Source organism: Sus scrofa, chromosome 14 (genome assembly GCF_054392235.1).
Source record: "Sus scrofa isolate SSC_HxYL_T2T_F1_AM1 chromosome 14, Sscrofa_HxYL_maternal_Yorkshire_Landrace_v2.0, whole genome shotgun sequence".
NCBI classification, from domain to species: domain Eukaryota; kingdom Metazoa; phylum Chordata; class Mammalia; order Artiodactyla; family Suidae; genus Sus; species Sus scrofa.
Window position 1 is genome coordinate 54,409,848 of NC_139396.1, and position 27,971 is coordinate 54,437,818.

General features: G+C 45.6%; 2 protein-coding genes across 41 annotated transcripts in view; one reads left to right on the forward strand and one right to left on the reverse strand.

The window, feature by feature from the left end:
- Window positions 1–831, forward strand: part of CIT (citron rho-interacting serine/threonine kinase) — a 176,147-nt gene extending 175,316 nt beyond the window's left edge. For all 39 annotated transcript variants that reach the window (XM_021073543.2, XM_021073545.2, XM_021073548.2 and 36 more), the window contains one exon: window positions 378–831. In XM_021073543.2, the coding sequence (XP_020929202.1) occupies window positions 378–401 (24 nt within the window). In that variant the 3' untranslated portion in view covers window positions 402–831. The remainder of the gene's footprint in view (window positions 1–377) is intronic.
- A 7,969-nt stretch (window positions 832–8,800) lies between these two features.
- Window positions 8,801–24,008, reverse strand: PRKAB1 (protein kinase AMP-activated non-catalytic subunit beta 1). Of its 2 annotated transcripts, none has more exons than NM_001243621.1 (7): window positions 23,473–24,008; window positions 20,932–21,095; window positions 19,193–19,286; window positions 18,794–18,908; window positions 15,830–15,963; window positions 10,347–10,415; window positions 8,801–10,127 (listed from the first exon to the last, which is right to left on the reverse strand). In NM_001243621.1, the coding sequence occupies exons 1-7, from the start codon at window positions 23,629–23,631 to the stop codon at window positions 10,050–10,052; spliced, it is 813 nt and encodes a 270-aa protein (NP_001230550.1). In that variant the 5' UTR covers window positions 23,632–24,008; the 3' UTR covers window positions 8,801–10,049. The 2 variants fall into 2 exon arrangements, with proteins under 2 accessions (NP_001230550.1, XP_005670719.1); XM_005670662.4 differs by having other exon boundaries at window positions 15,830–15,966; window positions 23,473–23,921.
- Between the last annotated feature and the right edge of the window lie 3,963 nt (window positions 24,009–27,971).

A 27,971-nucleotide genomic window follows, 5' to 3' on the forward strand; every position in this document is an offset into this window, starting at 1 on the left:
GAGGGATGTGAGAGGGGAGGTTCCCAGTACTGGTTCCAGGGTGTGGTGTTCTGGATCGCTCTCTCCCAAAGCCATCTGCATTTCATTGTTGGCACCCCTGCTGCTGAAGAGAGAAGGAAAAGCCATTTAAGTGTTTTTTATCTCCCCTGACTTAGGGATAAAATGCTGTGTGGAACAGTAGAAACACTTCTAGAGCACTGGGGACTTCCTGGTGAATTTCGAAGGCCCTGAGGGGTGGCTTTGCTACTCATGCACTGTTAACACCGGAAGGCCAGACCCGCTGCTGCAACTCCAGTCTGGGCTTCCTGTCTGTGAAGCGAGCATGACGAGTTCTGGCCTCTGATGGCTAAACCCCTTCTTCCTTACTTTGCTTCTAGGTCTGGGACCAGTCTTCAGTATAAATCTCAGCCAGAAAAACCAACTCCTCATCTTAACCTGCAGGAAAACGCCAAACACACTATGGAACTCGGCTGACGGGGACCCCAGCGCCGATCTGCTCAGCCAGCCCATGGCGCGAGGCAGGCACCAGCGCCACCTCAGCGCGGACACCCTGTGGCCGGGAGGGGCAGGGGGCTGAGGCTCGCCTTCCTGCAGTCATCCTCTTTGCACTTTGTTACTCTTTCAAAGCATTCATAAACTTTTGTACCTAGCTTGAGCCTGTACCAGTTCATCAAAGGAAACCAACCGGGGGCTAACTACAGTGTGGTTAGAATCCTAATTAATAGCTACTTTAAGATCCTAGGGTTGGTTGGATTTTTTGTTATTTTGGGGGGTTTTTTGTTTGTTTTGTTTTTAAAAACAGAATTCTTAATAGATTTGAATAGCACTGTATTTCCCATCATAGTCATTTTTAGCTAGGTTACACCATCAGGTCTTTGCTACTGAAACGTATGGTTGAAGAGCCCCTGCCGATTGGCGAACCTCCTGCGCTCACGTAATGTCCATCTCATTCCCGTCCATCCTCGTGGATGGCCCTGTTTTACCCAGGGTAACATCTTAGCCAAATGTTTACCGTTCTCATTGCCTCTTATGGCCTTGACAACTTCCCCTCCCACCAGCTGAGAATGTATGGAGGTCATCGGGCCTCAGCTCGGAGGCAGTGACTTGGGGCCAAGGGACCGTGAGGAGCTTTCCTCCCCAGCCTGCCGTCCCTGCTTCCCATGTAGCTTTGGCCAGGAAAGCATGATAGACTCGCTCTGAGCCTAGCACCCATGGGTCTCCGGGTCCGGGGGACCGGGGTCACCCAGCTCCCGTTCCCTGCCCCCTCCCCAGGATGGAAGAGACCCCGGGAGTCCTGCATGGCGGTTCACTGCATGTGCTGCCCCGCACTTTGGGCTGCTCTGCCGCTGTCCTACTTCCATCCCATAGCTCCTGCTGAACCGAGACCCTCTGACCACTTGCCAGCTCACTGGCCACAAGCTGCAGTGTAGCACTGAAGAGAACCACCCAACGCTCAAGCCTTACGACCTGAGAAGGACTTCAGCAACCACCACCTCCCTCTCGCACGCTTCCCTGCCGACTCCCCACAGATGGCTCTGTTCCTACGCAGCCTGGCGGGTCTACCCCACGGAAACTGTGATGTCCCCAACAAGCCTCCCCTAGGCCTAGACTAAGACCAGACATTGGAGAAAGAAGCCGCTGCTCAGCTCTCCTGGCTGGGCCACCCTCCCAGGTGCAGCGCGGCCCTCGCTGCTTCCCTCTGTCCTCAGCAGCACCACGGGCCTGGCAGCTGGGAAAGAACCAACCCGAGGCTTTGCAGTTGGCAAGCTACCTAGCGGCCTTACTTCTGCCTTTAATCTCCTTCAAGGCCTCTCTCGCTTCTTGGGCTCCACTGAGGCACATCCTAGGTAGGCTGACAGGTAGACCTGTTCCCACCACAGCAGGTGAACGTGGTCCAACCCCCTGTGTCCACCGTTCGGATCACTTTCCAGATTGCCACCTGGCCCGAGTCCTGGCTCCTTCCTGCTCGTCCTCTTAACCTAAGTGCTTTCTTGTTGGAAACGCCCATGCCCCTTCACCCGTGTCATGCTGTGTGTTTCATGCGTTGCTTGGTCTTTGGGTCACACTGCATCCCCTCCCTTCTCCAGGGCAGATCTGACTGAATGTTTGCTGAAGTTTTTTCTGTCTCTTGGTCCACAAGTATTTGGAAAGGTCACTAAAAATTGGTGTTTCAGTCTTGGCATTTCATTTAGGATCTCCATGAGAAAGGGGCTTCTTGGCCCTGAAAGTGTATATTGTGTGTCTCATTTGTGAAATGCTTCCTGCTCTAGAACTAGCTCAAAGACTGTACATATTTACAAGAAACTTTATATTCGTAAAAAAAAAAAAAAAAAAAGGAAATTGAATTGGTTTCTACTTTTTTATCGTAAAAGGTGCATTTTTCAACACTTACTTTTGGTTTCAACGGTGGTAGTAGTGGACAGCCATCTTCACTGGAGGGTGGGGAGCTCCGTGTGACCACCGAGATGCCAGCAGGAAATATCCGAACATGAAATTGCAGTCAAAAGCTTCTTAGCATCAATAAAATTCTAGGTCTCCAAAAGTACAGGCTTTTTCTTCATTACCTTTTTTATTCGGAATGAGGAACACCAGGAACGACTCAAGATCCACCTCGAGAGGAATGAACTTTGTTGAACAAATAGCAAAATAAAGCAATGATCTAAAAGTGTCTGCTTTAGTGCCATGACCTCTTCTTAAGAGCATAAAAATCCAAAATACCGCCATCGTCAGCCTACGCTTGTGGGCATGCCATGGGGACTGACTTTACTTTTTGGGGAAGGGGGGCTTTTTCTGGGGTGAGGGATGGAGAGCCACACGGGAGGGGAGGCAGGCTGCTCTCCTGGAATCCTGGGTCTGGCAGTTCCCTTCCACAAGTGCAACCTTGTGGAATTTTGGTCCTTTCTTCCATCGAACCAGGAACTAACTGGTGATTGAGGTCAATTTATACAGGGCTGCAGAACTGGAAAGCTTAAGGCAGGTTACTCTGAAAGGATTATTGGAGAATAGGTGACCGAGCTCTCCAGGTAAGGCAGCCAATGAAAATGAAAAAAAAATCTTACCTTTAAATCCCTCTCATCCATGTAGATCAAGCCAGGGCGACTTCATGACATACATTTCCTTGGAGGGATGAGTCTGGACCGAGGTAATTTAAAATGTAAATACTCTTGAACTAGATGAATTTTTACAGTCTGCAAGGTAAACTTTCTAAGATGTTTTAGTTTGTTGGCGTAAACTTTGTTGAGCCAGAAAAACATGAGTTCTGGCTCATGGTGATTTTTTTCCTCATGGTTCCTTTTGCTTTCGGTCTTCAGTTTTTATTTTCCAGTGACGTAATCTGACCACAGGGTCATGGCCGACATGGCCTGTGACAGGAATTGTTGTAGCAATTCTGTTCTGTTCCTTTCTATTTCACCACTGGGGATAAAAATCTGCCAACTGTAAGAATGAAAATCATTCAGAAGATGAACAAGGAAAATGTTGGAACCATTCTTTCCTTATAAAATTAGAAAAAGTCCATTAAATGCCCAACGACTATTCAGTTATTGTTCTGAGGATTCGTGGTGGCCACACACTACTTCAAAAGCAAACGTACATATGATTTGGTTCCAAAAGGAAGATGCCACAGAGGTTCTTTGGACCCTAAGGAAGGACCTCAAAACAAAAACAAAAACAGTAACAAATTATTCAGTCACACCATAAACTGAGGCCCAACCTTCCATGCTGCTATTCCTGCTTATGCACAAAATTTGACATTTTCTGCTCTTCCAACTTAATTTTCATGTGACTAAAGAGGCTGTGATTGCAAAACAAATTTCATAATCATGAAACTAGGACTTGGAGACTTGGGCCAGAAAGAGATGATTTGTTTACCAAAACTGACCAGCTCGTTAGTCTTCAGAATTGGGCCTCTTGAATGTGGTTTCCTTTAGACAACATTCATGCAGATTCAGTCTGAAGCAATAATGCTAGGCCAACTGGTAGGGACCAGCTAAGCTTTTTGGTGTCAACACAACAGTTAAATTGGACTAAACTAGGGGTGACTCTGCTCCCTTCTGTCGAGGACACTTGACTGGAGACATTTTGCGACAGTTGTGTCACAACTGGCACTTCGTGGGTAGAGGCCAGAGATACTGCTAAATACCCTATAATACAGAGGGCAGCCCCACCCCACTTTCCACAGAGATAACAGGCCCAAAGTGTCACCAGTGCCAAGGTTGAGGAAGCTTGCTTGGCCTGTTCTAGTCATAATTCTTTCTTGGCAGTTTAAATATTGCCTATGATGTCAAAGCACAGACACTTGCTCTAGGCCCAGTGTTTCTGTGAGAAAATGTTTGATCACTTGCCTGGTCAAATGTTGCGGCTTTTCTGAAGCTGGGAGGGCAGGGCAGTGGGAATCTGGCTTGGCTTTCTCTCCAGTCTGTCGATTTGTGAAGCTCCTGTATGCCTGGAGGGGAGGGGTTGTGAGAGGTGGAGGAAAGAACTTTGGAAATGACTTCACTGCTATTCACAACTCAGGCTGTCCTTTCAGAGAAGCAGAGACAGGAAATGTAGCTGATCCAGGGCGGTCAGTCTCTTTGTTCTCACTTGCTGTTGAGTTTTACAGATAAAGTGGGGAAATTCACTCCTGGCAGGGAGAGCAGGCAGCAGAGGGGGCTGGCATCCTCACGCAGGCACAGGCCCATTATCTGTCTTTAGGACAAAAAAAGAGAAGAGGTAGTTGTATGAGTTGAGCCCAGTGGTTGATCTCAGAGATGGGGTGCTGGTTCTCCAAGGGTTTGACTCATGGCAGTGACGACTCAGCAGGACCCTGGTGGATGTTTTTACAACAAGTGGGGGTGACTTGCATGTACGTTCAGCTTCCAGCTGTATCCTGAAGAAACTGGCATTCCAGGGCAGAAGGCTCTAGTTCCTTTTCTCCACTAATCTGCCGATCAAAGAAGGTGCTAACAAGCTGGATGGAGGGTTGAGTGGCCCGAGGGCATGGGTCTACATCACTTTACTCAAAACGTTTGTAAACATATGAGGAGAACCAAGTTCATGCTCAGAAATGAAATCATGCTCATCTAGAACTGAGCCAAGCAAAATGTAATTTGCTTTTTCCTAAAATGGTTTCATCTCTGACCTCAGCCATGCACAGAAGCAGCTTCATGTTCTAGGTGTGCAGCCTTGAAAGCCTCAGCATCTTAGAGGCTTCCTAATTGAGCTTAAGGTACAGGCACTTTTTCCTTTTCTGGCCCCTTACTGTTTGTGGCTATAACCCGTTCATGTTGTAAAAGGCTTTGAGGCTCCCAAAGTAAAATGAACGGAGCCCTAGGGGTCATCTAGTGTTAGTCTGACCCCTTTCCATTTCTTAGGACAGGAAATCAGGCTGAGGGGCCACACAATTTGCCCAAAGTCACACTAGTGAGTGACTGAACTGGGTCAACATCCCTAATTTCAGTCCAGTGTCCACACTCTGGGAGAGGGGATGGTCGGGGAGTGGCCGACTCTGGCAGGAAGCCAGGCTTTGGCCTGGTGTTACAGAGACCATCTGCACCCTTAAGTGGCATCAGAGGGAAGAGAGAGGTCTTGCCTGGGTCCTTAGATCACTGGGTTCAATATGTTCATATATGGTACTATTTATCCATTTTACACATTAGTAATTTAAAGACCTTACCTTTGGCTTCATAAATTCATTCGTATATACATTCCTATAGGGAAAAATTTATCAAAAATTCGAAAGCAATTTGAGTTAAGCTTTAACCATGGAACCAGTCCACAACCACGAGAAAGCATGTACCTGGGTCATAGGACACCTCACTGCTACATAGGCCTTTGCCCCTGTAATGTGCACAAAGCAGGGTTCCTCTTCCATGTGCATGAAATAATCTCCATTATTTTTAGCTTCATGGGAATACTCTCACCTGGATCTGTGAGCAGTCTTCTGGACCACAGGGGACTTGCTTTTTAAAGGAAATCAAGGTGGTTTTTTTGATTTTTTTTTTTTTTTTTTTTGCTTTTTAGGGCTGCACTGTGGCATATGGATGGAAGTTCCCTGGCTAGGGGTCGCAGCCAAGCTGCAGCTGCTGGCCCACACCACAGCTCACAGCAATGCTGGATCCTTAACCCACTGATCCAGGCCAGGGATCGAACCCGAATCCTCACGGTACTCGTCGGTTTTGTAACCCGCTAAGCCACAAAGGGAATGCCAAGGAAATCAAATCTTTTAGACACACAGACAGCTTGGAGAATGCTGACACTCACATGTTCCATGGTTTTGCCTGCATTCCTCCACCATGGCAGTCAACTCCTTACAAGTGCCCCATGGCTCCTTGGCTGTGGAGGACTCTTACAGGGTTTACTGGCTCCAAATTAGTTTTTACACTGGATTTTCAGCTTGGCTTTTTCTGAACTTTATCAGTGGAGCCCACTTGCAGGAGAGAGCTTCCAAATGTTTCCTGCTGCAGCCTGGGGTTAATGGCACCCTCTGAGCCCTCACTCTGGCCAGCAGCCAGATTCTCTAACCCGTTACAGAAAAGGCCACCATGGGGCTAGGGGCTATGCTGCAGCTCCCCAAAACACCTAGTTTCCACAATTCTGGTGCTTGAATATACATACCCCTTCTATATTTTTGGGCTTAGCTGTGTATTGTGTCTAAAAAGTATCTTATCCACAAAAATAAATTCAAAATTGTTTAAAGACCTAAATATAAGCACGATATCATAAAACTTCTAAAGGAGAATATAGGGGAAACACTTTGACATAAATCATAGTAATATATGTTTGACCATTCTCCCAAGGAAAAGAAATGAAAGCAAAACCAAACAAATGGGACCTAATTAAACTTAAAAAGGTTTTGCGCAGCAAAGAAAGCCATTCAACAAACGAAGACATGCTACAGGACAGGAGAAAATATTTGCAAATGATGCAACCAACAAGTGGTTAATATCTAAAATACACAAACAGCTCATACAATCCGCTATCAAAAAAAAAAAAAAATCCAATAAAAAAATGGCCAGGAGTTCAGTGGTAATGAACCCAACTAGCATCTGTAAGGTCTCGGGTTCAAAACCTGGCCTCACTCAGTGGGTTAAGGATCCAGCATTGTTGTGGCTGTGGTGTAGGCTGGCAGCTGCAGCTCTGATTAGACCCCTAGCCTGAGAACGTCCAAATGCCACAGGTGTAACCCTAAACATCACTCCTCCCCCAAAAAATTTTTTAAAATGGGCAGATTTAAGTAGACATTTTTTCCCAAAGGTGACATACTGATGGCTAATAGGCACATTAAAAGATGCTTGACGTCACTATCAGAGAAATGAAAATCAAAACCACAATGTGGTGGTACCTCATACTAGTCAGACAGGCCATCATCAAAAAATCTACAAATAAAAAATGTTGAAGAGGATATGGAGAAAAGGGAAGCTTTGTGCACTGTTGGGGCTGTAAATTGGTGAAGCAACTATGGTAAACAGTATGGAGTTTCCTCAAGAAAACTAAACTGCCACTTGATCTAGCAATTCCATTACTGGGTATATATCCAGAAAAATGAAAACACCAATTCAAAAAGATATACATACCCAGTGTTCATAGCAGCACTATGTACAAGAGCCAAGAGATGGGAGCAACCCAAGTGTCCGTCAACAGGTGACTACCTTAAGGGGGTTGTGTGTGTATATACATATATATACACATACACACACACATGTCCATAAACACACAGTAGAATATTACTCAGCCATAAAAATAATGAAATAATCACATTTGCAGCAACATGGATGAACTTAAGAGATTATTATACTAGGTAAGTCAAAGAATTATCATATGATCACTAATATGTGGAATCTAAAGATAATATAAATGAATATAAATACAAAAGAGAAACAGATTCAGACACAGAAAACATACTTATGGTTACCAAAGGGGAGGGGGAGGGCCCAATAAGGGGTATAGGATTAACAGACACAAATTATCATACCTAAAATAGACGAGCAACAAGGATTTACTATATAGCTCAGGGAATTACATCCAATACCTTATAATATCCTATAATGAAACAATCTACAAAAATATTGAATCCCTATGCTGTACACCTGAAACAAACATGATATTGTTTATCAACTGTATTTTTTCCATTAAAAAAAAAGTTTTATCCAGTTTTGCAAAGGATTTTTACATAGTTCCTCAGTCTACTTAAATAATCCCTCCAGCCCCTAAATCTAGGGTTCTCTCAACACTTGGGTTTTCATGGTAAGATGGCTAATTACCCAGCTGGGAACACTTTCTACGCTGCTCTTTACCATAAGTGGACAGAAGGCCTTCGAGGTTCCTTCTCAATTTTATTCAAAGGTTTCCTGATGCCTGGGATGAAGCAATTATAACTTCCAATTTTTGGTAGAAGGGACAGACCCTTTTACCTGGTGAGAAAGGCTGACTCCAAAACATCCTGGTGTCATCCAAGTGGGTGTCAGAATCCCAGGCTCCCCTGTGGTGCTTATCAGTGAGCAAGCAGCAGCCAGACCTCTGACACAGGGCTGCAGCCAATCTGCCCACACTAGGACCTTCGCCGCTGCCTCTCCTCAGCTCCCGTGTCACTTTTCAATTTTACAGCCTCCTCAACTCTGTGTGCAGAATAGGTGGGTCAGGGCCCGGCCCTCAGCCATGCGCACTCAGCCCAGAGTGCCACAGGGAGGGCACCATCTGCACTGTGTGTGGAGACATGACAAAGGTTGCAAAGCACTGCCCTTGAGAAACCTTGGGGAGAATTCTGGTCTCTTCTCCAAATGACTGCATGAAATCAAAGCTTCCTCCAAGGGCACGTCCATTATCTTTATAAGCTTTATTGAAACCTGTACATCAAAGTGACAGTAATTCAGTGTTTTGAAAACAGTAACAAAAGGGGTATCCCGGACGCAGGTTTACCAAATAAATACCAGAAGCCAGGGGGCTTGTTCCTCTGTCTCCCAGCAGGAGCACAGGGCATGATGGCAGCCTCCGCCCCCTCAGGGACAGGAGCCTCGCTAATGGCTGTGTCTCTGGCATCAACCTGGAAACCAAGCCGTGGGGAGAGATTCACTTTGGTCCAAAGGATGTCTTCCTGGCACAAATTCAGAAGGCTGCTGCCAGTTCTAATTTTCTTCCAGAATAAACAACAGCAGTTGCCACAGCCTTCCTGGCTGAGAAGGGACAGAGGTCCCAAGCAGGGTGGCACAGGCTAGGATCAGGTGCCTCCAAAGTTTTCGTGGTAACATTGTCACCTCATTATGATTTGAGTACAAAGCTACACAAACTCCCAGTTTAATAAATCCATCTGTGGTTTTCCAACTCTGCTCTGAGAACAGATTATTGCTGAGCATAGTTCATGTGACCTGTAGTCTAGTCAGGGTGACTTAAAAATTGTCCTAAGGCTGTATAGTCACAGCCACCTCTGGTTAAAAACAGAAACAAAAATACTTAGTGCACGTAAATGTAGGAAATAATTGTCAAACTTCATCTGGAAACCAGACAGGTTCTAATTTCTATAGAAATTACGCCTCCCTGGAGCAGGAACTGGAAGACGGCCTATTGCTTTGATTTCAGAGGACAGGTAGGACCAACCCTGAACTTGCTGCCAGGTCTGCGGCCAGGCCTCAGCAGGGACAAGTCAATACAAACATATACGACCCCAAATTTTGTGCGGCCTCCATTCCCGCTTCCCAGATTTTCACTAGCAAAGTGCCTAGTGTTCATTTTTGGCTTAAGAAAAATCTCCATAACCAGTTCAGAGGCTGTTGACTGAGACGTGCACTGCTGCCCTCTGCCCTGCGGTGTGGGGGCTGCAGAGCACCTGCTTCCCCCACTCCCTTCTCAGCCTTGATGGGTCCCCAGACCCAGCACTGGGTACTAAGAGGACTGTTATAGACTGAGGTGCTTCAGGAGCTGCTGTGTCTGGAACAAACCTTCAAGTAGGACAAGGGCGGGTATGAAATGTCTTATGAAGAGTGTGAAGTGAGAAATCTGCAGTCCATTCCTTCTAGTGGGAAGCATGCACGGGTGGAGCCTGGGGCTGCAGCCCATGGGTAGCTCCCAGCTCTTCATATGGGCTTGTACAACAAGGTAGTGACATATTTTTTCTTGTACCGGTGGGTCGCGCTGAGCACCATCACTCCATCCTGAGGAAGAAGGTAGAAATCAAAGGTGGGACTAAGTCAGGGGGCTCAAATCGCAGGGAGCATGAGAATCATCTAGAGGGCTTAGTAAAAGCAGATGCCCTGCCTGTGGGTCTGGGTCAGGGCCTGGAAGCTGCTGGTTGGTAAGTACCACAGGTGATCCCACCGCTAGGGGGCCTCAGAGCACCAGTGAAGAAACAGCTGCAACAAAGGCGTCCTTACCTTGATGGATAGTGCGTAAAGGTGGTTCAACATGACGTGGTTGGGCTCAGGAAGCAAAGCTGGATCACACTGCGGGGCAACAAAAGCAGACGGGTGCCCTTAGGATCTGGACATCAGGAAGATACTCTCGGTTCACAGCACTGCCTTTCACAGGACACGAGGCAGGCTCTTGTGCCCCATTCTTCCTAAGTCAGGCAGGGAAAGGGCTCGTGCCTGGTGCTCCAATTAAGGGGAGTTCCTTGGGTGCCTGCTGGGTGCACCAGTGTGCAACTCTGGCCAGGCTTCATCTTGATCTCTAGGGTATGGGCCATGGCTCTGTGCTCTTACTGGAGAGGCAGGAAGAGCCACCCGATGAAAGCATTTTTAGAGAAAGCAGGATGATATAATCTATACTCAACACTTCTGAGCAGGGCTGCAAGTTCATGTTTGTAAGACTCAGATGGGGAGCTTCAAGAATCAAATGGGTAATTGGCTGGAAATGAACAACAAGAAAAAAGACTGCAAAAAACACAAACGTGGAGACTAAACGACATGCTACTGAACAACCAATGGATCAATGAAGAAATCAAAGAGGAAATTAAAAAATACCTAGAAGCAAATGACAACGAAGATAAGACACTCCAAAACCTATGGGATGTAGCAAAAGCCATTCTAAGAGGAAAGTTGATAGCAATACAAGCCCACCTCAGTAAACAAGAAAAAGCTCAAATAAACAAGCTAACTTTACATTTAAAGCAGCTCGAGAGAGAACAGACAAGACCTAAAGTTAGCAGAAGGAAAGAAATCATAAAGATCAGAGCAGAAATCAATGAAATAGAAAAAGAAAACCACAGAAAAGATCAATGAAATGAAAAGCTGGTTGTTGGAAAAGATCAACAAAATTGATAAACCCTTAGCCACACTTATCAAGAAAAAGAGAGGACTCAAATAAAATTAGAAATGAAAAAGGAGGAGTAACAACAGACATCACAGAAATACAAAGGATCATGAGAGACTACGGTACACAACCATATGCCAATAAAACAGAAAACCTAGAAGCAATGGACAAATTCTTACAAAAATACAATCTTCCAAGACTAAACCAACATGAAATAGAAAAGATGAACAGGCCAATCACAAGTACTGAAATTGAAACTGTGACTAAAAAACTTCCAACAAACAAAAGTCCAAGACCAGATGGCCTCACAGGTGAATTCTACCAAACATTTAGAGAAGAGCTACCACCTATCCTTCTGAAACTATTCCAAAAAATTGCAGAGGAAGGGACACTCCCAAACTCATTCTATGAGGCCACCATCAATCACTCTGATACCAAAACCAAAGATACTACAAAAGAAGAAAATTACAGGCCACTTTCACTTATGATCATAGATGCAAAAATCCCCAACAAAATACTAGCACAACCTTAACCCAACAATAAGAGGATTGTATTGTACATCATGATCAAGTGGGATTTATCCCAGGGATGCAAGGGTTCTTGAACATCCGCAAATCCATCAGTGTGATACACCACATTAACAAACTGAAGAATAAAAACCATAAGATCCTCTCAATAGACGCGGAAAAAGGCTTTGACAAAACCGAATACCCATTTCTGATAAAAACCCTTCAGAATGTGGGCATAGAGGGAATCTACCTCAACACAATAAAGGCCATATATGACAAACCCACAGCTAACTTCATTCTCACTGGTGAAAAGCTGAAAGAATTCCCACTGAGAGCAGGAACAAGACAAGGATGTCTGCTCTTGCCACTACTCTTCAACATAGTTTTGGAAGTCCTAGCCACAGCAATCAGAGAAGTAAAAGAGATAAAAGAGTCCAAATTGGAAAGGAAGAAGTAAAACTATCACTATTTGCAGATGACATGATACTATACCTAGAGAATCCTGAAGGCTCTACCAGAATATGGCAAAGTTGCAGGATACAAAATCAATGGCATTTCTATATACTAACAATCAAAGATCAGAAAGAGAAATTAGGGAAGCAACACCATTTACCATCATATCCAAAAGAATAAAATACCTAGGAGTAAACCTACATAATGGGACAAAAGACCTGAGTTCTGAAAACTGTAAAACACTAATGAAAGAAATCAAAGACAATACATGGAAAGATATACCATGCTCTTGGACTGGAAGAGTCAATATTATCAAAATGACTATACTACCCAAGGCAATCGATAGATTCAATGCAATCCCTATCAAAGTACTAAGGACATTTTTCACAGAACTCAAACAAATTTTTTTTTTTTTTTTTTTTTTTTTTTTGGTCTTTTTGCCTTTTCTAGAGCCACTCCCATGGCATATGGAGGTTCCCAGGCTAGGGGTCTAACTGGAGCTGTAGCTGCTGGCCTACGCCAGAGCCACAGCAATTCGGGATCCAAGCTGCATCTGCAACCTACACCACAGCTCACAGCAACACCAGATCCTTAACCCACTGAGCAAGGCCAGGGATCGAACACACAACCTCGTGGTTCCTAGTCAGATTTGTTAACCACTGAGCCACAACGGGAACTCCTCGAATTAAATATTGTAAAGTTTGTTTGGAAGCACAAAAGACCCAGAATAGCCAAAGACATCCTGAAAAAGAAAAATGGAGCTGGAGAAATCAGGCTCCCTGACTTTAGACTATACTACAAATCAACAATCATCAAAACTATATGGTACTGGCACAAAGACAGAAATATAGATCAATGGAACAGGATAGAAAACCCAGGATTAAACCCATGCACCTACAGTCAACTAATCTATGACAGAGGAGGCAAGAATACCCAGTGGAGAAAAGACAGCCTATTCAATAAGTGGCGCTGGGAAAACTGGACAGCCACATGGAAAAGAATGAAATTAGAACACTCCCTAACACCATACACACACACAAAAACCCTCAAAATGGATTAAAGACCTAGATCTACAACCAGATACTATAAAACTCTTAGAGGGAAACATAGGCCAAACACTCTCTGACATAAACAACAGCAACATCTTCTCAGATCCACCTCTTAGAGTATTGACAATAAAAACAAAAATAAACAAATGGGACTCAATTAAACTTAAAATTTTCTGCACAGCAAAGTAAACCCTAAACAAAACGAGAAGACAACCCATAGAATGGAAGAAAATCTTTGCAAATGAATCGACTGACAAGGAATTAATCTCCAAAATTTATAAATACCGTCTGCAGCTCCATACCAAAAAAACAAACAATCCTATCAAAAAATGGGCAGAAGATCTAAACAGACAGTTCTCCAAAGAAGACATTCGGATGGCCAAAAAACACATGAAAAGATGTTCAACATTACTCATCATTAGAGAAATGCAAATCAAAACCACTCTGAGGTTTGGCGTTACACCAGCCAGAATGGCCATCATCAAAAAGTCAATAAGTGCTGGAGAGGGTGTGGAGAAAAAGGAACCCTATTACACTGTTGGTGGGATTGTAAATTGGTACAATCACTGTGGAAAACAGTATGGAGATTCCTCAGAAAACTACAACTAGAACTACCATTTGATCCAGCAATACCACTCCTGGGCATTTAACCAGAGAAACCAATGACTCAAAAAGACACATGTACTCCAACGTTCATTGCAATGCTATTTGCAATAGCCAAGACATGGAAGCAACCTAAATGTCCATCGACAGAGAAGTGGATCAAGAAGATGTGGTCCTTATACACAATGGAATATTACTCAGCCATTAAAAGGAAGGAAATACCGGCATTTTTAGCAACATGGATGGACCTAGAAATTATCACGCTAAGTGAAGTCAGACAATGAGACACCAACCTCAAATGCTATCACTTACATATGGAATCTGAAAAAAGGACACAATGATCTTCTTTGCAGAACAGATACTGACTCACAGACTTTGAAAAACTTATGGTTTCCAAATGAGACAGATTGGGGGGTGGGGAGATATGCTGGGGGTTTGGGATCGAAATGTAATAAATTCATTGAGTAATATAAAAAAATAAATTAAAAAAAAGAAAAAAGAAAAAACAGGTAACTGGGGGAGGGGGAGAGGCGCTATTAACCCATAAAAGCTCACACAGGAGCCAAAGTGCTGCCACACCTTCCTATTTTTTACGAGAACACAAAAATCCACAATGTATACTCCCCAATTTTTTCTTCTTTTATGGCCACACCTGCGGCATATAGAGTTCCTGGGCTAGGGGTTGAATCAGAGCTGCAGCTCCTGGCCTACGCCACAGCCACATGAACTGTGTCTGTGACCTGTGCTGCACCTTGTGGCAACACCAAATCCTTAACCCGCTGACCGAGGCCAGGGATCAAAACCCACATCCTCATGGATACCACGTCAGGTTCTTAACCTGCTGAGCCACAATGGGAACTCCCACTCCATTTTATAAATGCTAGTTCAAAACAGGAAAAGGGTCTGACAAAAGCTGGCTCATCTGTCAATCATGTCTTTAGGGGACACTCTCAAAACAGGGCACGGGGGAGGACTGGTGCCCCAAGAACCACAAGTCCCTAGGGTACACACAGTGACTGTGGTAGGGAAAGCCTGCCCATGTATGCCTCCAGGTCCCAGCCTCGGCACAGGTGTACCCACTTCTGTGTGGCATCCAGGGCAGAAGTGTGGTTACTTTCTCACCTTCTAAGAGCATGCCTTTTAGGTGGAGGCTTGGACAAAACTGAAGAACATCTAGGTTCTGACAATTACGGTTACACCGTACAGCCCAGAGCTGGGGGACTGGGCAATTCATGGTCAACGGGATGGGAAGTGAACCACAAGGGGTAACAGGGTGCTCGCCCGGATTGAGGAGGAGGCACAATTCCTTTGAGGAGCAGTACCAGTTTCCCAGAGGCAACATGTGTTACCCAGATAACCTGAGTTTTGATCCTGGAGCACTCATGTTTCTGAAGGCAATTTGGTGATTAAATTAGGTTGTAAAATTGGGGGGCCAGGAGTTCCCATCATGGCTCAGCGGTTAACAAACCTGATTAGTATATGAGGACGTGGGTCTTGATCCCTGGCCTCGATCAGTGAGTTAAGGATCCAGCATGGTTTTGAGCTTTGGTGCAGGTTGCAAACACGGCTTGGATCCCGCGCTGCTGTGGCTGTGGCATAGGCCGGCATCTGCAGCCCCGATTTGACCCCTAGCCTGGAAAGTTCCATATGACATGGGTGCAGCCCTCAAAAATAAAATAAAATTGGGGGCCAGAGAAGGAATCCCATTACTCAGCTTTCTGAGATGGGATGCTTATATAGTTCGTCATGACATTTAAAGGAAGGGGGCTCGGGCTGAGGGAACGAAACACAACAAGAGTGCAGAAGGCTCTGTGGGATGGGGGAGGCAGCACCCACACCCCGGAAACATCTTGCTGGCAACCTGTTCCCATGTCAGAGGTGGTGACACTGATGGGTGACACCCGACGTTCTCACCAGCTGCTTTGCAGGAGGTGGACGGAAGGGAGTAGCTGAGCAAGACTGAGGGCAGTCTGGGCAGCTGTCTGTACTCACAGAAATGCCTGTGTCCTTGTTCAGGATGACCTGGAGAAGGTGTGGTGGGAGGATGGGTGGGGCTTTAAACCGCTCCTCTGGTTTCCAGACGTAGGGCTCCTGATGGTAGGGTCCTGGCGGGGAACTGGACAGCTCTGCTGGAAGATGGTGACAGGACAATTTGAAGATTGGGAGTTCCAGAAGCTGTCTCACTTAATTTATGGCATCATTTAGCTTTCCTTGTCTTTTGTTCCCTTAAAACAGATTTATAATCTCTTGAAAGATATACTGGCCCTATAGGGGTGAAGAGCAAGGGCAATGAGAAAACCCTTTTGGAATCTGGATGATGGGCATAAAACTCAGCTGTCAACTCAGACGCCCTAGTGGCAGATAGGAGCTGTGGGAGTGGGTCAGAGTCGCAGGAGGCTATTCACAGCGACCTGACCTGACAGTCACTGCAGGCAAAGGCTTCCCTCTTGCTGCAGAACAGGCTGGCAAACACAGCAAAGAAGAGCTCAAGGCTTCAAGTGAGGCTTCCACGGCTAAGCCCAAGTCGGGAGCACCGCCAGCCAAAATAAAACCAAAGATAAAACAGCTTATTTAGGAGTTCCCACTGTGGCACAGTGCTCAGGTCAGTGCGGAGAAGGTTCGATCCATGGCCCAGAGGTTCAGATTCAATTCCTGGCCCAGGAACTTCCATTGCCACATGCAGGTGTGGCCACGAAACAAAAAATCTCAGCCTATTTTTACAGAGGCCTTAAGCACATTTCAAAACTAAAACACAAAGTTGAAAACCTGATCTCTGAAGATTTTCTGCTTCCATCAACGTCACTCAGGCTCCTTTCGAAGTCATGCTTGAGTATCCCAATTACACAGACATATTAAATGCAGTGTTTTGTAAGCTTAGAAGCCGCTTACTTAGTGATGTATGGCCACCTGGCCGGGACCAAGCTGTTATTCCAAGGACACCTGGGCTGCACTGGCCGCCCAAGATTTGTGCTGTCCACATAAAGCAGAGATGGCCTAGCTCTGGCAGTTCCTTCCGCGGCATTTTCTAGAGGGCCAGACTCCCCTCTCATGACATAGCCCCAACACAAAAGGAATCTGAGAAAGGCATTCAGTGCTCAAAACTGAGCCATTAAGAGTAAACATGGGAAGAGTTCCCATCATGGCTCAGTGGTCAATGAACCCGACCAGGAACCATAAGGTTTCGGGTTCGATCCCTGGCCTCGCTCAGTGGGTTAAGGATCCAGTGTTGCTGTCAGCAGTGGTGTAGATCGCAGACGTGGCTCAGACCCAGCGTTGCTGTGGCTGTGGTGTAGGCTGGTGGCTACGGCTCCAGTTAGACCCCTAGTTTGGGAAGCTCCATATGCTGTGGGCGCGGCCCTAGAAAGCAAAAAAAAGAGTAAATATAGGAGAGTTCCCACTGTGGCGCAACAGGATCACCAGTGTCTCTGCAGTGCCAGGACACAGTTCAATCCCCAGCCTGGCAATGTGGGTTAAGGGTCCAGCGTTGGTGCAACTGTGACTTGGATCTGATTACTGGCCTGGGGAACTCCATATACTGCGGGGCAGCATAAAAATGGGGGAAAAAAAAAATAAAAAGTAAACATGGGGAGTTCTCACCATGGCACAATGGGTTAAGGACCTAGCATTGCCACAGCTGTGGCATAGTTTGAAGCTGTGGCTCAGATTCAATTCCTGGCCTGGAAACTTCCATATTCCATGAGACCAGCCAAAAAAGAAAAAAAGAGTAAATGTGTATCTTGAGAAAGGGAGTCTAGACATGAGAAGAGGATGGAGAGGCTGAAGGTAGTTTACCAGCTTTCTTTCACCAGGTGACCTCTGCTGCAGAGAACTGACCAAAAGCTTTGGTATGAGGCCTAAAATTTTACCTAGCAGCAAGTTAGGGCTATCTAGAGCTGTCTGGGCATTGCCTCCAACCTCTAATTGCCACCTAACTGAGTAAGAAGGAAATGATTTCTCTAAAAGATGACTTAGCTATCCAGAGCAAGGAAAGCTGTTTTCAGATTTCCAATTCCTGTTCAGAAACCTGACTTGTCACCCCCGTGACCAATCTACTGGTGTGACTCCTGAGCTAATAGAGAGTAAGATCCTGGGGCAGAAACTCCAAGCCCAGGTAGTGACAATGAAGGATCACCCTGTAAACTGAACTCAACTCAACTCATCTTCTTGAAGGGTCAGACACAGTCTTGGGGGCTCATTTCACTGCCTCCCATGGGGTCCCAGAACTATTTGAAGCCCTGCAAGAGGGGGCAGTGCAGCTGGTGTTGCCCCTCGAGAGGCCAACTGACCCCTCTCCTTGAGCTGTCCATATTATGTTTCCAAGCAGTTTCTTCCTGTGGGTTTGAATGGAAAGCAATTTACTGAGAGCTTGATGATAAGATGATGCTCAGAAGATTGGGAAGTTTTCCTGGGACTGTATCGCACAGGGCAGGCCATGTAGCCTGTTTCCTGTGCTGAGCCTCTTTCTCCCCTGAAGGGACTCTGACAAGGTGCTATGGGACCATGCAGGTGACAGCCAAGGTCACTGAGAGGTCTACCACCCGTCAGGCGGAAACTCTCCAGGCGCCCCGAGCTGGCCAAGAGCAGGCAAGGAGCTGGCAGGCTTCCACAGGGCTGGCTGCTCACTGGTCCAAAGCGACTCTCCAGAGCCTCATGGACCTGCCCCTGGCACGAGACCAAGCCCTGGTTCCATTTCCATTGTCTGCTCTCTATGGCCACGCAGACCTACTGAACCCTGGAGATGACCCAAGAATGACTTACAACTTCCCCAGGGCTAGATTTCCCTTCCCCTGCCCTGACACAGAGTTAGGCATTAGTCCTGTGGCTCTTCAGAGAACAATGAACGCTCACCAGCGGGGCAGCTTCAGCTCAAGAGGGAGAAGCAAGAGGAACAAGCCTATTTCCAAACTACACAGCCCCCACCTGCACACATGTGGTATAAAATAACTGTGTTCATACCAGATACATCGGAGCACTTTTGGGAATCCACCATTAAAGCATCAAATACTTCAAAGTCAGTTTTCTTCACTTGAATGATGTTGTTAACTGTGCCAAGCTGGCTGGTTACTACTGGCTGGGAAGAGACAAGACAGGCAGAAATCATAACACGGAAGGTCGCTGGTGGTGTTCTTCAGGGGACTGAGAATTCCTGGCTGGAAGGTCCCATCTCCTGGCTAGCTGACCTGCTCGTCTCAGTCGAGGATGCCAACAGTTTGACAGTTAGCACAGCTATCTAGCTCAGCCATATGCAGGGACCTCAACCAACAGGCCAAAGGGACCTGGCAGCTGTCTCTAGGGGACAGTGGTCTGTTGGGACCATGTGGGCAGCTGGAGGACCGGGGGCGGGAAGGAGGGTACCTCAGAGGGGTCGTGTGTCCACTGACCATCCACAAGGAATTTGTACTGATGCTCTCCTTCAGGCAGATCCAGGATGGCGACAAAATTATTGTGGCTGTGAGAAAAAAAGGAAGCAGAGGCTGTCAATGGAGTGGGCTGCCCTCTTGGCTGATTTGCCAAAACAGCCCTGGAATGAAATAAAACTTCCATGAAAAACTGAGAGTTCAGTTGCAGGAGAAATAAACTTTTTTTTTAATGATTTTTATTTTTTCCATTATAGTTGGTTTACAGTGCTGTCAATTTTCTACTGTACAGCAAAGTGACCCAGTCACACCCATATACATACACATTCTTTTGCTCACATTATCCTCCATCATGCTCCATCACAAGTGACTAGATACAGTTCCCAGTGCCACACAGCAGGATCTCATTGCTTATCCATTCCAAATGCAATAGTTTGCATCTACTAACCCCAGATTCCCAGTTCATCCCACTCCCTCCAGAAATAAACATTTTCTTGTTTGTTTTTTTTAGGGCCACACCCTTGGCATATGGAGGTTCCCAGGCTAGGAGTAGAATCAGAGCTGGAGCCACCAGCCTACACCACAGCCACAGCCCCAGGGGATCCAAGCTGTGTCTGCAACCTACACCACAGCTCACAGCAACGCCTGATCCTTAACCCACTGAACGAGGCCAGGGATCGAACCCACCACCTCATGGTTACTAGTCAGGTTTGTTAACCACTGAGCCAAGACGGGAACTCCCACATTTTTAATCAATTTAGATAATTTGGTATAATGATCTCAATCGAGAAAAGCTACCAGGAAGCAGCAATGGAAGTGGTTTCCTTGAAAGCTCGCTCTGCTCCAATACCAAGAACCCACATTCCTACCACCAGAAGGTCAACACACAGGCATTCATCTTCAACTGCTGTGCCAAGTACCACCTGGCAGACTGAATGCCCAGGTAGATGGCAACACAGGACCAAGAGCAGGCTGCCCGCCAAGTTTCACCCTTTGTTGGTTTGCTTAACACCAGAGAGGGGACTGATTTAACAGGGTACACAAACAATTCTCTAAAGCAACTTGTTTAACTACTAAGAAAAGGTTCCAGGAAACATGTTTTGTTCCTACTGGCCCTGACTTGTGACTAGGCTGAGGGGCCCCTTTCTACACCAAAGGCAGCCCTGGAAAAGCAGGTGGTTCCTTGTCGGGAACCAGGCATGTGGAAGTTTCCGGGGCCAGGGATCAAACCTGCACCACGGCAGCAATCCAAGCCACAGCAGTGACAAGGCGGCATCTTTAACCCACTGAGCCACAAGGGAACTCCACACCAGGGTTCCCGATCAAGGGTCTGACTGTAGTCTTGCTAATGGTGCCCACAGGACATTCAAACAAAAGTGATACACAGAGTCCAAGTCAGAAGGAAGCTCAGAAGCTGTCTGGCCCAACACTCCTCTCTCAGAGAGAGGGACACTGAGGCTCCGCTTAGCCTGGACAGACACAGAGCTGGAATATCTGAAGGGAAAGACGTTTGCGAGACAGAAATGCTCGTAACTGGGCACTGTTTTCTTCTAAGTGTGCCCTAAACCTAGAGACTCTGTGGGGGTGAGATTTGAACCCTGGAGTTATTAAGCACGACTATTTTCCATTCAGCATCTATTTTATCAAAACTTTTTCTTTTATTCATCCACGGCGCTCCTTTAGAAATCAGAGTATCCCGGGTTAAGACAAATACATGAAGATGCTCCAGGGAGTTACCTGCGTGTGAGGGGAAGTTTGCTCCAGTTGTTGAAGGAGCCGGATAAGTAAACTTCCTTTCCACCCCCCGTCCATCGAAACACAGTTGGCCGAGCCTGGGCAGAGGCTTTATCATTAACCTCCAGATCATGCTGCCAGGCCAGGAACTCCTCCTTCTCTGGAGCCTAGAAACAGAGGCGTTTACTCAGGACCAGGAAACCATTAGTGATAGCCCTACAAGAGAGAGTTACCTTAACACTGACGATTCAGTCTAGAAAGGAAACTGTCACTGCTGAGGTTCCTATTCTGACTCATTACCTGACCAGCTGTGCCTCGGTTTCCCCAAAATGGAAATAATAAAATAATTATTTCTGAAGGCCATTGTGAAGGCTGAGTGAGACAGTTCACGGAACATGCTCTGCATAGTGGGGGACCCAGGTAAATGCTTAGTAATCATTAGCTGTTGTTACTGCTGTTGTTAGAGATCGACAGCAACATTCTAGGAGAAATCATAAAACTCACTTGCAAGAAGACAGCAATGAATTCAAGACCAGCTTAATGAATGTTATTTTCCTTCCTTAAGCAAAATTTTGAAGTACACAAAAATTTCTCACGACCGTTTCAGAGCTGTCAACTTGAAAACTGGCAAATCCAGGCTCTAAGGAAGCAGAAACCTATTCACTGAGCGCCATCCAGGCACCAGGGAGAAGTGGACAAAGAAGATAAAGACTGGCCCTCATTACAGAAAATAACTGCTTGTGTGGGAAGTGTATAACCGAGGTATTCTGGAACAAGACAAATAAACCTGTTTAGCTCTGGGTGAAGTATATGTGGTTTTGGGTCTCTTACATTGTTCCTAGTCCAAAAACAAAGATGAAGAGAGCAGGAGCTGAGAGAGACTCTTATAGGTCTCAAGTAGGCTTCTAGTATCTTCGCTTCAAATACTGACCTGAGCTCACACAGAAGATACTTGCATTCTTTGAGTTTTCACAAGATCTACAGATTAAAGAATAACAGACTGGAATCACTTTACACTGAGGGTGTGATAACTAATCACAGCCAAAATGGTGAACTAGTGTAGTTAAAAGAATCCATGACTTTTTTTTTTTTAATCGGCATTCTATCCAATGTGTCTGCCTCATCATTTCATAACTTCTGAGGAAGTAGTAATGGAAATTATTTGAAATCATTCTTTACAGAGTATCCGTATGCCAAACATTTCTTGTAAGGTTTTAAAACAGCAGAAGAACAAGTGCTTCTTAAAGAAAATGGTTTGATTCTTAGGGTGTCTTAAATGGCTGCCCTTGGGCCATAATTACTTTTGGGGGAAGGGATGTCTAGTCATCGAAGAAACAGGATCCCAAAGTTCACTTTGCACACAGCAATGGAATGCAACAAATTCAGAAAGCAAGTTGAAACCACGGGCTGGAGGGCCAAGTAAAAGCAGACTCTTTAGAGTCAGCCTCAGAGCCAAGATCCAGGTGAGGACAAAAGACAATAACGTGACTCAGCCCAACATTTGAGAAAAAAAATCTGAGTACAGAAGGGATGAGTTACCAGGCAATTAGCCTAATGGACAGTGATGATTAACAAGCAAGCGGATGGTAACAGAATGCGTGTGTGTGGGGGAGGAGGGTCATCTTTTTCAAACTGACTTTGTTGCACTGCCCTTTAAGGAATTTTTTTTTTTTTTTTTTTTTTTTTTAAGGGTATACATATACCTATCAGCTGCTAGAATCACTAAATGTCCTTGGACTGGGCCCTGCCTTCTAGAAAGAGACCACATGATGCTTAGCAGGAAAGTAGCTGAAGCAGGAATGAAGATTTTTGTCTTCAGAGTTTTTTAAGAGTTAACAAGCCGACTGAGGCAGGATGCCCAAATGTGGCCTGCAAAAACATTTGCTTTGGCAAACATCAACATTAAACATTAAGTTTAAGTCATATTTAAACAACAGGAGAGAGAAGCTGAGTAGCAACTGGCTGCCTCCTTCAGACTAATACTTCACTTACTGACCTCCAGAAGTCAAATTACTTTTCTATGCCTGCTCTAAAGCGTGAACCACAAGTTTAGGCAACACTAAAGATCTCTGGGAACTGCGGTCAGCTGGTGAACACTACTATCACCTTACAGGTGTTCTGCCTTATCTCCAAAATTGAGGATAAACTGCAAAACTATTACAAAAAACGCCCGTGTGCATGAAAGTGGTAAAAGATTTCTCAAAGCTCTGAAATTAATTATACCTAAGAGAAAAGGAGCGACTAGAGCTCAATTACTGCTAACTCCACGATCTTAATTAATTAAGGATTTGAACCTGTCCCAGAGCTGCCTTTGCCTTAATGATGTTAAACGAAGTGAAATCCTCCTCCCTCGGGGTGACTTTGTCTTATCGATAATTCGACACAGGTTCCTGGGTTACTAAAAGGGCCATCTGGATTTTAAGTGCATAGTGTGAAGTATCACAGCTCTCTGACTTCTGATCATTAGGGGAATATGGCGGGAGGATCTAGTAGCTCTCAAAAGAAATTAAGGAGAAACGGATCCCTCCACCCCCATTACCTTACCTTAATTTCCTCGGAGTGGTAGAGGTCAGCGTCCTCAGGGCTGTCCATCAAGATTTTGGGCCGGTCCCCATCCTTGGAGCCCCCCGAACTGTCCCTTCGGGGAGTCTTGTGACCCCCTTGCCGGTCCAGCGCAGCGCGCTCACTGCTCGTATTACCCATCGCGGGGGTTTACGTGGACACCGGGAAGCCGGACCGAGCCTCTGCCCAGAGAAGGGACCGGGGACTCCCGGGACCTCCACCAGGACCCGGGAGAGTCGGAGCACCGGGTACCACACCCCTCAGAATAGGGTTCGAAGTTGGGATCCGGCCTGAATTTGGCCGGCAGGGCTGGCGAGGTCTCACAATCGCGCTTTACCTGCTCAATCAGCCGAGGGGAGAAGGGGAACCTACCAAGCTCCAAAGACAAGCCGACACTTAACCAACAACTCCCCCCACCTCTTAGGAACTTCCGCTTCCGGCACTTCCTCAAGTCGGCGGGGGCCACCGGGTGGGGGGTGGCTGCGCTCTGAGAAGAGCGCCAGGCAAACGGACCTCACTTCCGCTTCCGGTCTACGTCCGTGCGTTTACTAGCCCCAGACCGCCCCTGCGGGTTTCGGGGAGCGCTGTCGCAGTTGACCGCTCCGGCCGCCCGGGACGAGGCTGCTGAGGGCCGGCAGGGGGTGCTGAAGCGCGCCGGCCATGTGGGACGTCCTCCCCACGCTGGGATGAATGATGGTGTTAGATACCCTGGTTATCTTTGCCCACTTAAAGTTGATTCTTCCCTTTACAGCCAAAGGGGTCGTTCTAAAAGGCATATTTAGTTAAGCGATTCCTTAAAGATCTTTCATGTGCTCGCTCTCACACCTTTGAGTGTGTTAGAATCACCTGGAGTGCCTGTTTAAGATGCAGATTCACTTGCCCCTAATTCCTGGGAATTGTGATTCTGAAGCTCTGGCCTGGGATCTGCATTTTAATAAGCACACCAGGTGATTCTGATGCAAGTAGTCCTGCAGGTGTTTGAGATAATGACAGACCATAAGCTCTCTGGAAATTTCTCACATCTAGTATCTTGTGGGTGGGGGTGTGTGCATAAAAGGCAGGAGAAACACGGAGACAGAGTAAAGGAGAAAAAAGCTAGTTTTTATTGCTTTGCCAGGCAAACGAAGCTACAGCAGCCTAATCCCTTAAAGACTGTGCCATCCCTTGGGGGGAAATTGAAGGGAATTTTATAGTCTAAAAGGAGAAAAACAAGGTTCCAGATAAGAGACAGGATTCTTCTTACTTTGGGGGAATCTTGGTCATCAAAGTGGGAATCAGGAGATCTCGGCATGATCACCGTCTTCTGGGTTATTGCTGAGAATAACATTACTTGTGAAAAGGGCATATTGATCAGAGATTAGAACTAGGAAAGTTCCTGGAAAACATCACAGCTAATAATCTTTAACTCACAGGCAATTGTGTTCAGGGTGCCTAAACTTTAGTTTACAGGTGATTGTGTTTAGGATGAAATCAAGTGAGGGAGAAGCACAAGGAAGGGCTCTAAGGTGTTCAGTTTTAAAGTATTCATTTCCAAAGGAAGCATAAAGAATATAACTTTTCTCTTGGTATATAAGACGCCTGCATCATTATGTGTATCCCTTGAGAGGGAACCAGAATCCTGCCCCAAGGCTGTACCATTGTTGCTTGACTGATTCTCTCTTTGTCTCTCCTTCCTTCCCTGATCAGTAGGTGTCTGAACCTGCCCCTTGGAACTCAGGGAAGGCCAACAAGGCTGAATGAGGCACATTTCATAAAAACAAGAAATTGGGGACACAGAAAAGTTTTTGTGCCTATGAGCCCCACAGGGCCCTGCTTGGTTACATTATTAATGTATTTTCAAAAAACTGAGGGGTGCACAACCTTTTGATAGGCAGTTTTGCAAGATATTTAAAAATCACTTTGAACACATCATTCTACACAAAATGCATTTATTTATTAGTGTTTGTCATTTACTACGGCCAGTCCTTCAGCAAAGAGTGTGTATACATATGGTACTAAAATATTCTAATCTTCTCATTTGTTAGTCACTGTTAGATTTTTTTTTTTTTTTTGTTATTGGCAGTATGTGTGTGTGTGTGTTTGCATGTGGAGTATTTCAAAATTCTTTGCATTTGCTGCGCCTAGTCATGCATTTTGTCCACTGAACATTTATTTGGTACCTACAAAATGCCAGACATGTGTGAAGTAAATGGAAGACACAGATTATTAAGATATGGCCTCCTGGAGGAGAGTTTAGCAGTATTTATCAAAAAACACAGGAGTTTCCATCGTGGCGCAGCCAAAACAAATCCGACTAGGAACCATGAGGTCCCTGGTTCTATCCCTGGTCTCACTCAGTGGGTTAAGGACCCGGCATTGCCATGAGCTATGGTGTAGGTCCAAGACATGGCTTGGATCCTGCATTGCTATGGCTGTGGCGTAGGCCGGCAGCTGCAGCTCCGCTTAACCCCTAGCCTGGGAACCTCCATATGCCATGGGTGCGGCCCTAAAAAGACAAAAATAAAATAAAAAACACACCTTCATTCTGGTGCACAATTTTATGGCTAGGGAATATCTACAGAAATACACATGTGAAAATTATATGCAAACATGTTTATTTGCAGCCTCATTTCTAATAATATGTTAATTCTCACATGCACATTTTGATCTCTCTGAAACAGGATGCTTCTTACAATCAATGGAATCTTAGATTTGATGAAATGAGGAAATGAGAAGCTGCAGAATTCTAAAAAGTTTGTCAGTAGAATAGCTAAATGAATTAAATACATTCATTTTTATGGACTAACGAGCAACTTTTAAAAGAGAGGATAGGGAGTTCTTGTCGTGGCTCAGTGGAAGCAAATATGACTAGTATCCATGAGGACACAGGTTTGATCCCTGGCCTCCCTCAGTGGGTTAAGGATCCGGCATTGCCATGAGCTGTGGTATAGGTTGTAGATGCAGCTCAGATCCTGTGTTGCTATGGCTGTGGTGCAGGCCGGCAGCTGTAGCTCCGATTGGACCCCTAGCCTGGGAAACTCCATATACTGTGAGTACAGCCCTAAAAAGCCAAAAAAAAAAAAAGGGGGGGGGTGGGCTAGGATATAGAATTATGTGGCAACTATGGAGAAATGTCTATGAAATTCCAAATCCCAAAGCAAGGGGCAGAACAGGAAGTTAACAACCTGAGCTCAGAATCAGCCTGCCTGGGTTCAAATTCTGGCCTTGCCACTTAAAAACTGTCACCTGGTTTCTTCTTTTGTGACATGGGGAATAAAACTAACACCTAGGCTTGTTTTGTGATTTAATTGAGAACCTGTATGAAAAGCACCTGACCCTTAGTAACCACTTAATAAACATTAGCCCTTTCCTTAGCATCATTAGGCTTGCAAATAGGAAGTTCTGGAAAGATATACAACAGGCTGTTAATAGTGGTCCCCTCTTAGAAGAGGAGTTGATTGGAAACAGGGGCAGATAGGGGATTTTCACTTTTTAGCTTTCTGTTTGAAAATATTTCTACTATGAGGCTCTACTACTTTTGTAATTTAAAAACATTCTTAAAAAATACAAAAACAGAGTTCCCATAGTGGCTCAGTGAACTGGACTATGTATGAACTGGACTAGTATCCATGAAGACTCAGGCTTGATCCCTGGCCTCACTCAGTGGGTTAAGGATCCAGCAGTACCGTGAGATGTGGCTTGGATCCCGAGTTGCTGTGGCTGTGGTGTAGGCCAGCGGCTGCAGCTCCAATTTGACCCCTAGCCTGGGAACTTGCATAAGCCATGGTGCGGCCGTTTAAAAAAAAAAAAAAGGAATCTATAGGATAGAGATGGAAGCAGACTCATAGAAAGGCAGCAATACAGGTAAACAAGAGATTCTAGGGAAGCTTGAACAGGATTTAAGCCAGGCCAGTGGATAACCCAGAATACATTCTATGATCTGTTTTTATTGCTCACAATAGGCGATGAAGAAACCATAGATATAAATACATTGATCTTTGGGTTCTTCCCCAAATAACATGAGAGATAAGGAAGAACAAGATAAGGTGAGTCGTGGACCACTAATCTGAACTATGCAAATGCTTTAATGCCTAAAGAAAATTTCAAGACTTCTACTCTGGTTTGAATAAGATAGTGATAGCCTAAGGTTTTCAACCAGTGAGAAAGCCCAGTAACTGGGATTGTATAGGTGTGCCCTGTGCAGGGGTGCCTACACTAGGAGGGAAGTAGGTCCTGAGGTTCCATCTGCCTGGAGGAATGAATGCCTTTTTCTAATTCGTACAAATGCAGCCATATGGATGAACAGTGGTCCTGGCCTCTCTCCAAAAGAAACATCTGAGCATGAGAACCAGAGGTAGCTATGTAAGATCTCTTCCTACTTAGCGTGTCTAACACACAAGACAGTAGGGATAAGAAACACCGAAATTTCAGAAAGGACCATTTTTGCCTTCAGTGAGCTCATTAAAAAAAGTTTGTGTCTATTATTGCACTATATGAAAGCA

Bases quoted from the DNA above. Each gene is read 5' to 3' on its own strand.
- PRKAB1 (XM_005670662.4), bottom strand. From the start codon at position 23,631: ATGGGTAATACGAGCAGTGAGCGCGCTGCGCTGGACCGGCAAGGGGGT. The intron at 21,096-23,472 runs GTAAGGTAATGG...CTCTGTTTCTAG, and splicing joins ACCACTCCGAGGAAATTAAG to GCTCCAGAGAAGGAGGAGTT. The intron at 10,128-10,346 runs GTAAGGACGCCT...CTTCTTCCTCAG, and splicing joins TTTACGCACTATCCATCAAG to GATGGAGTGATGGTGCTCAG.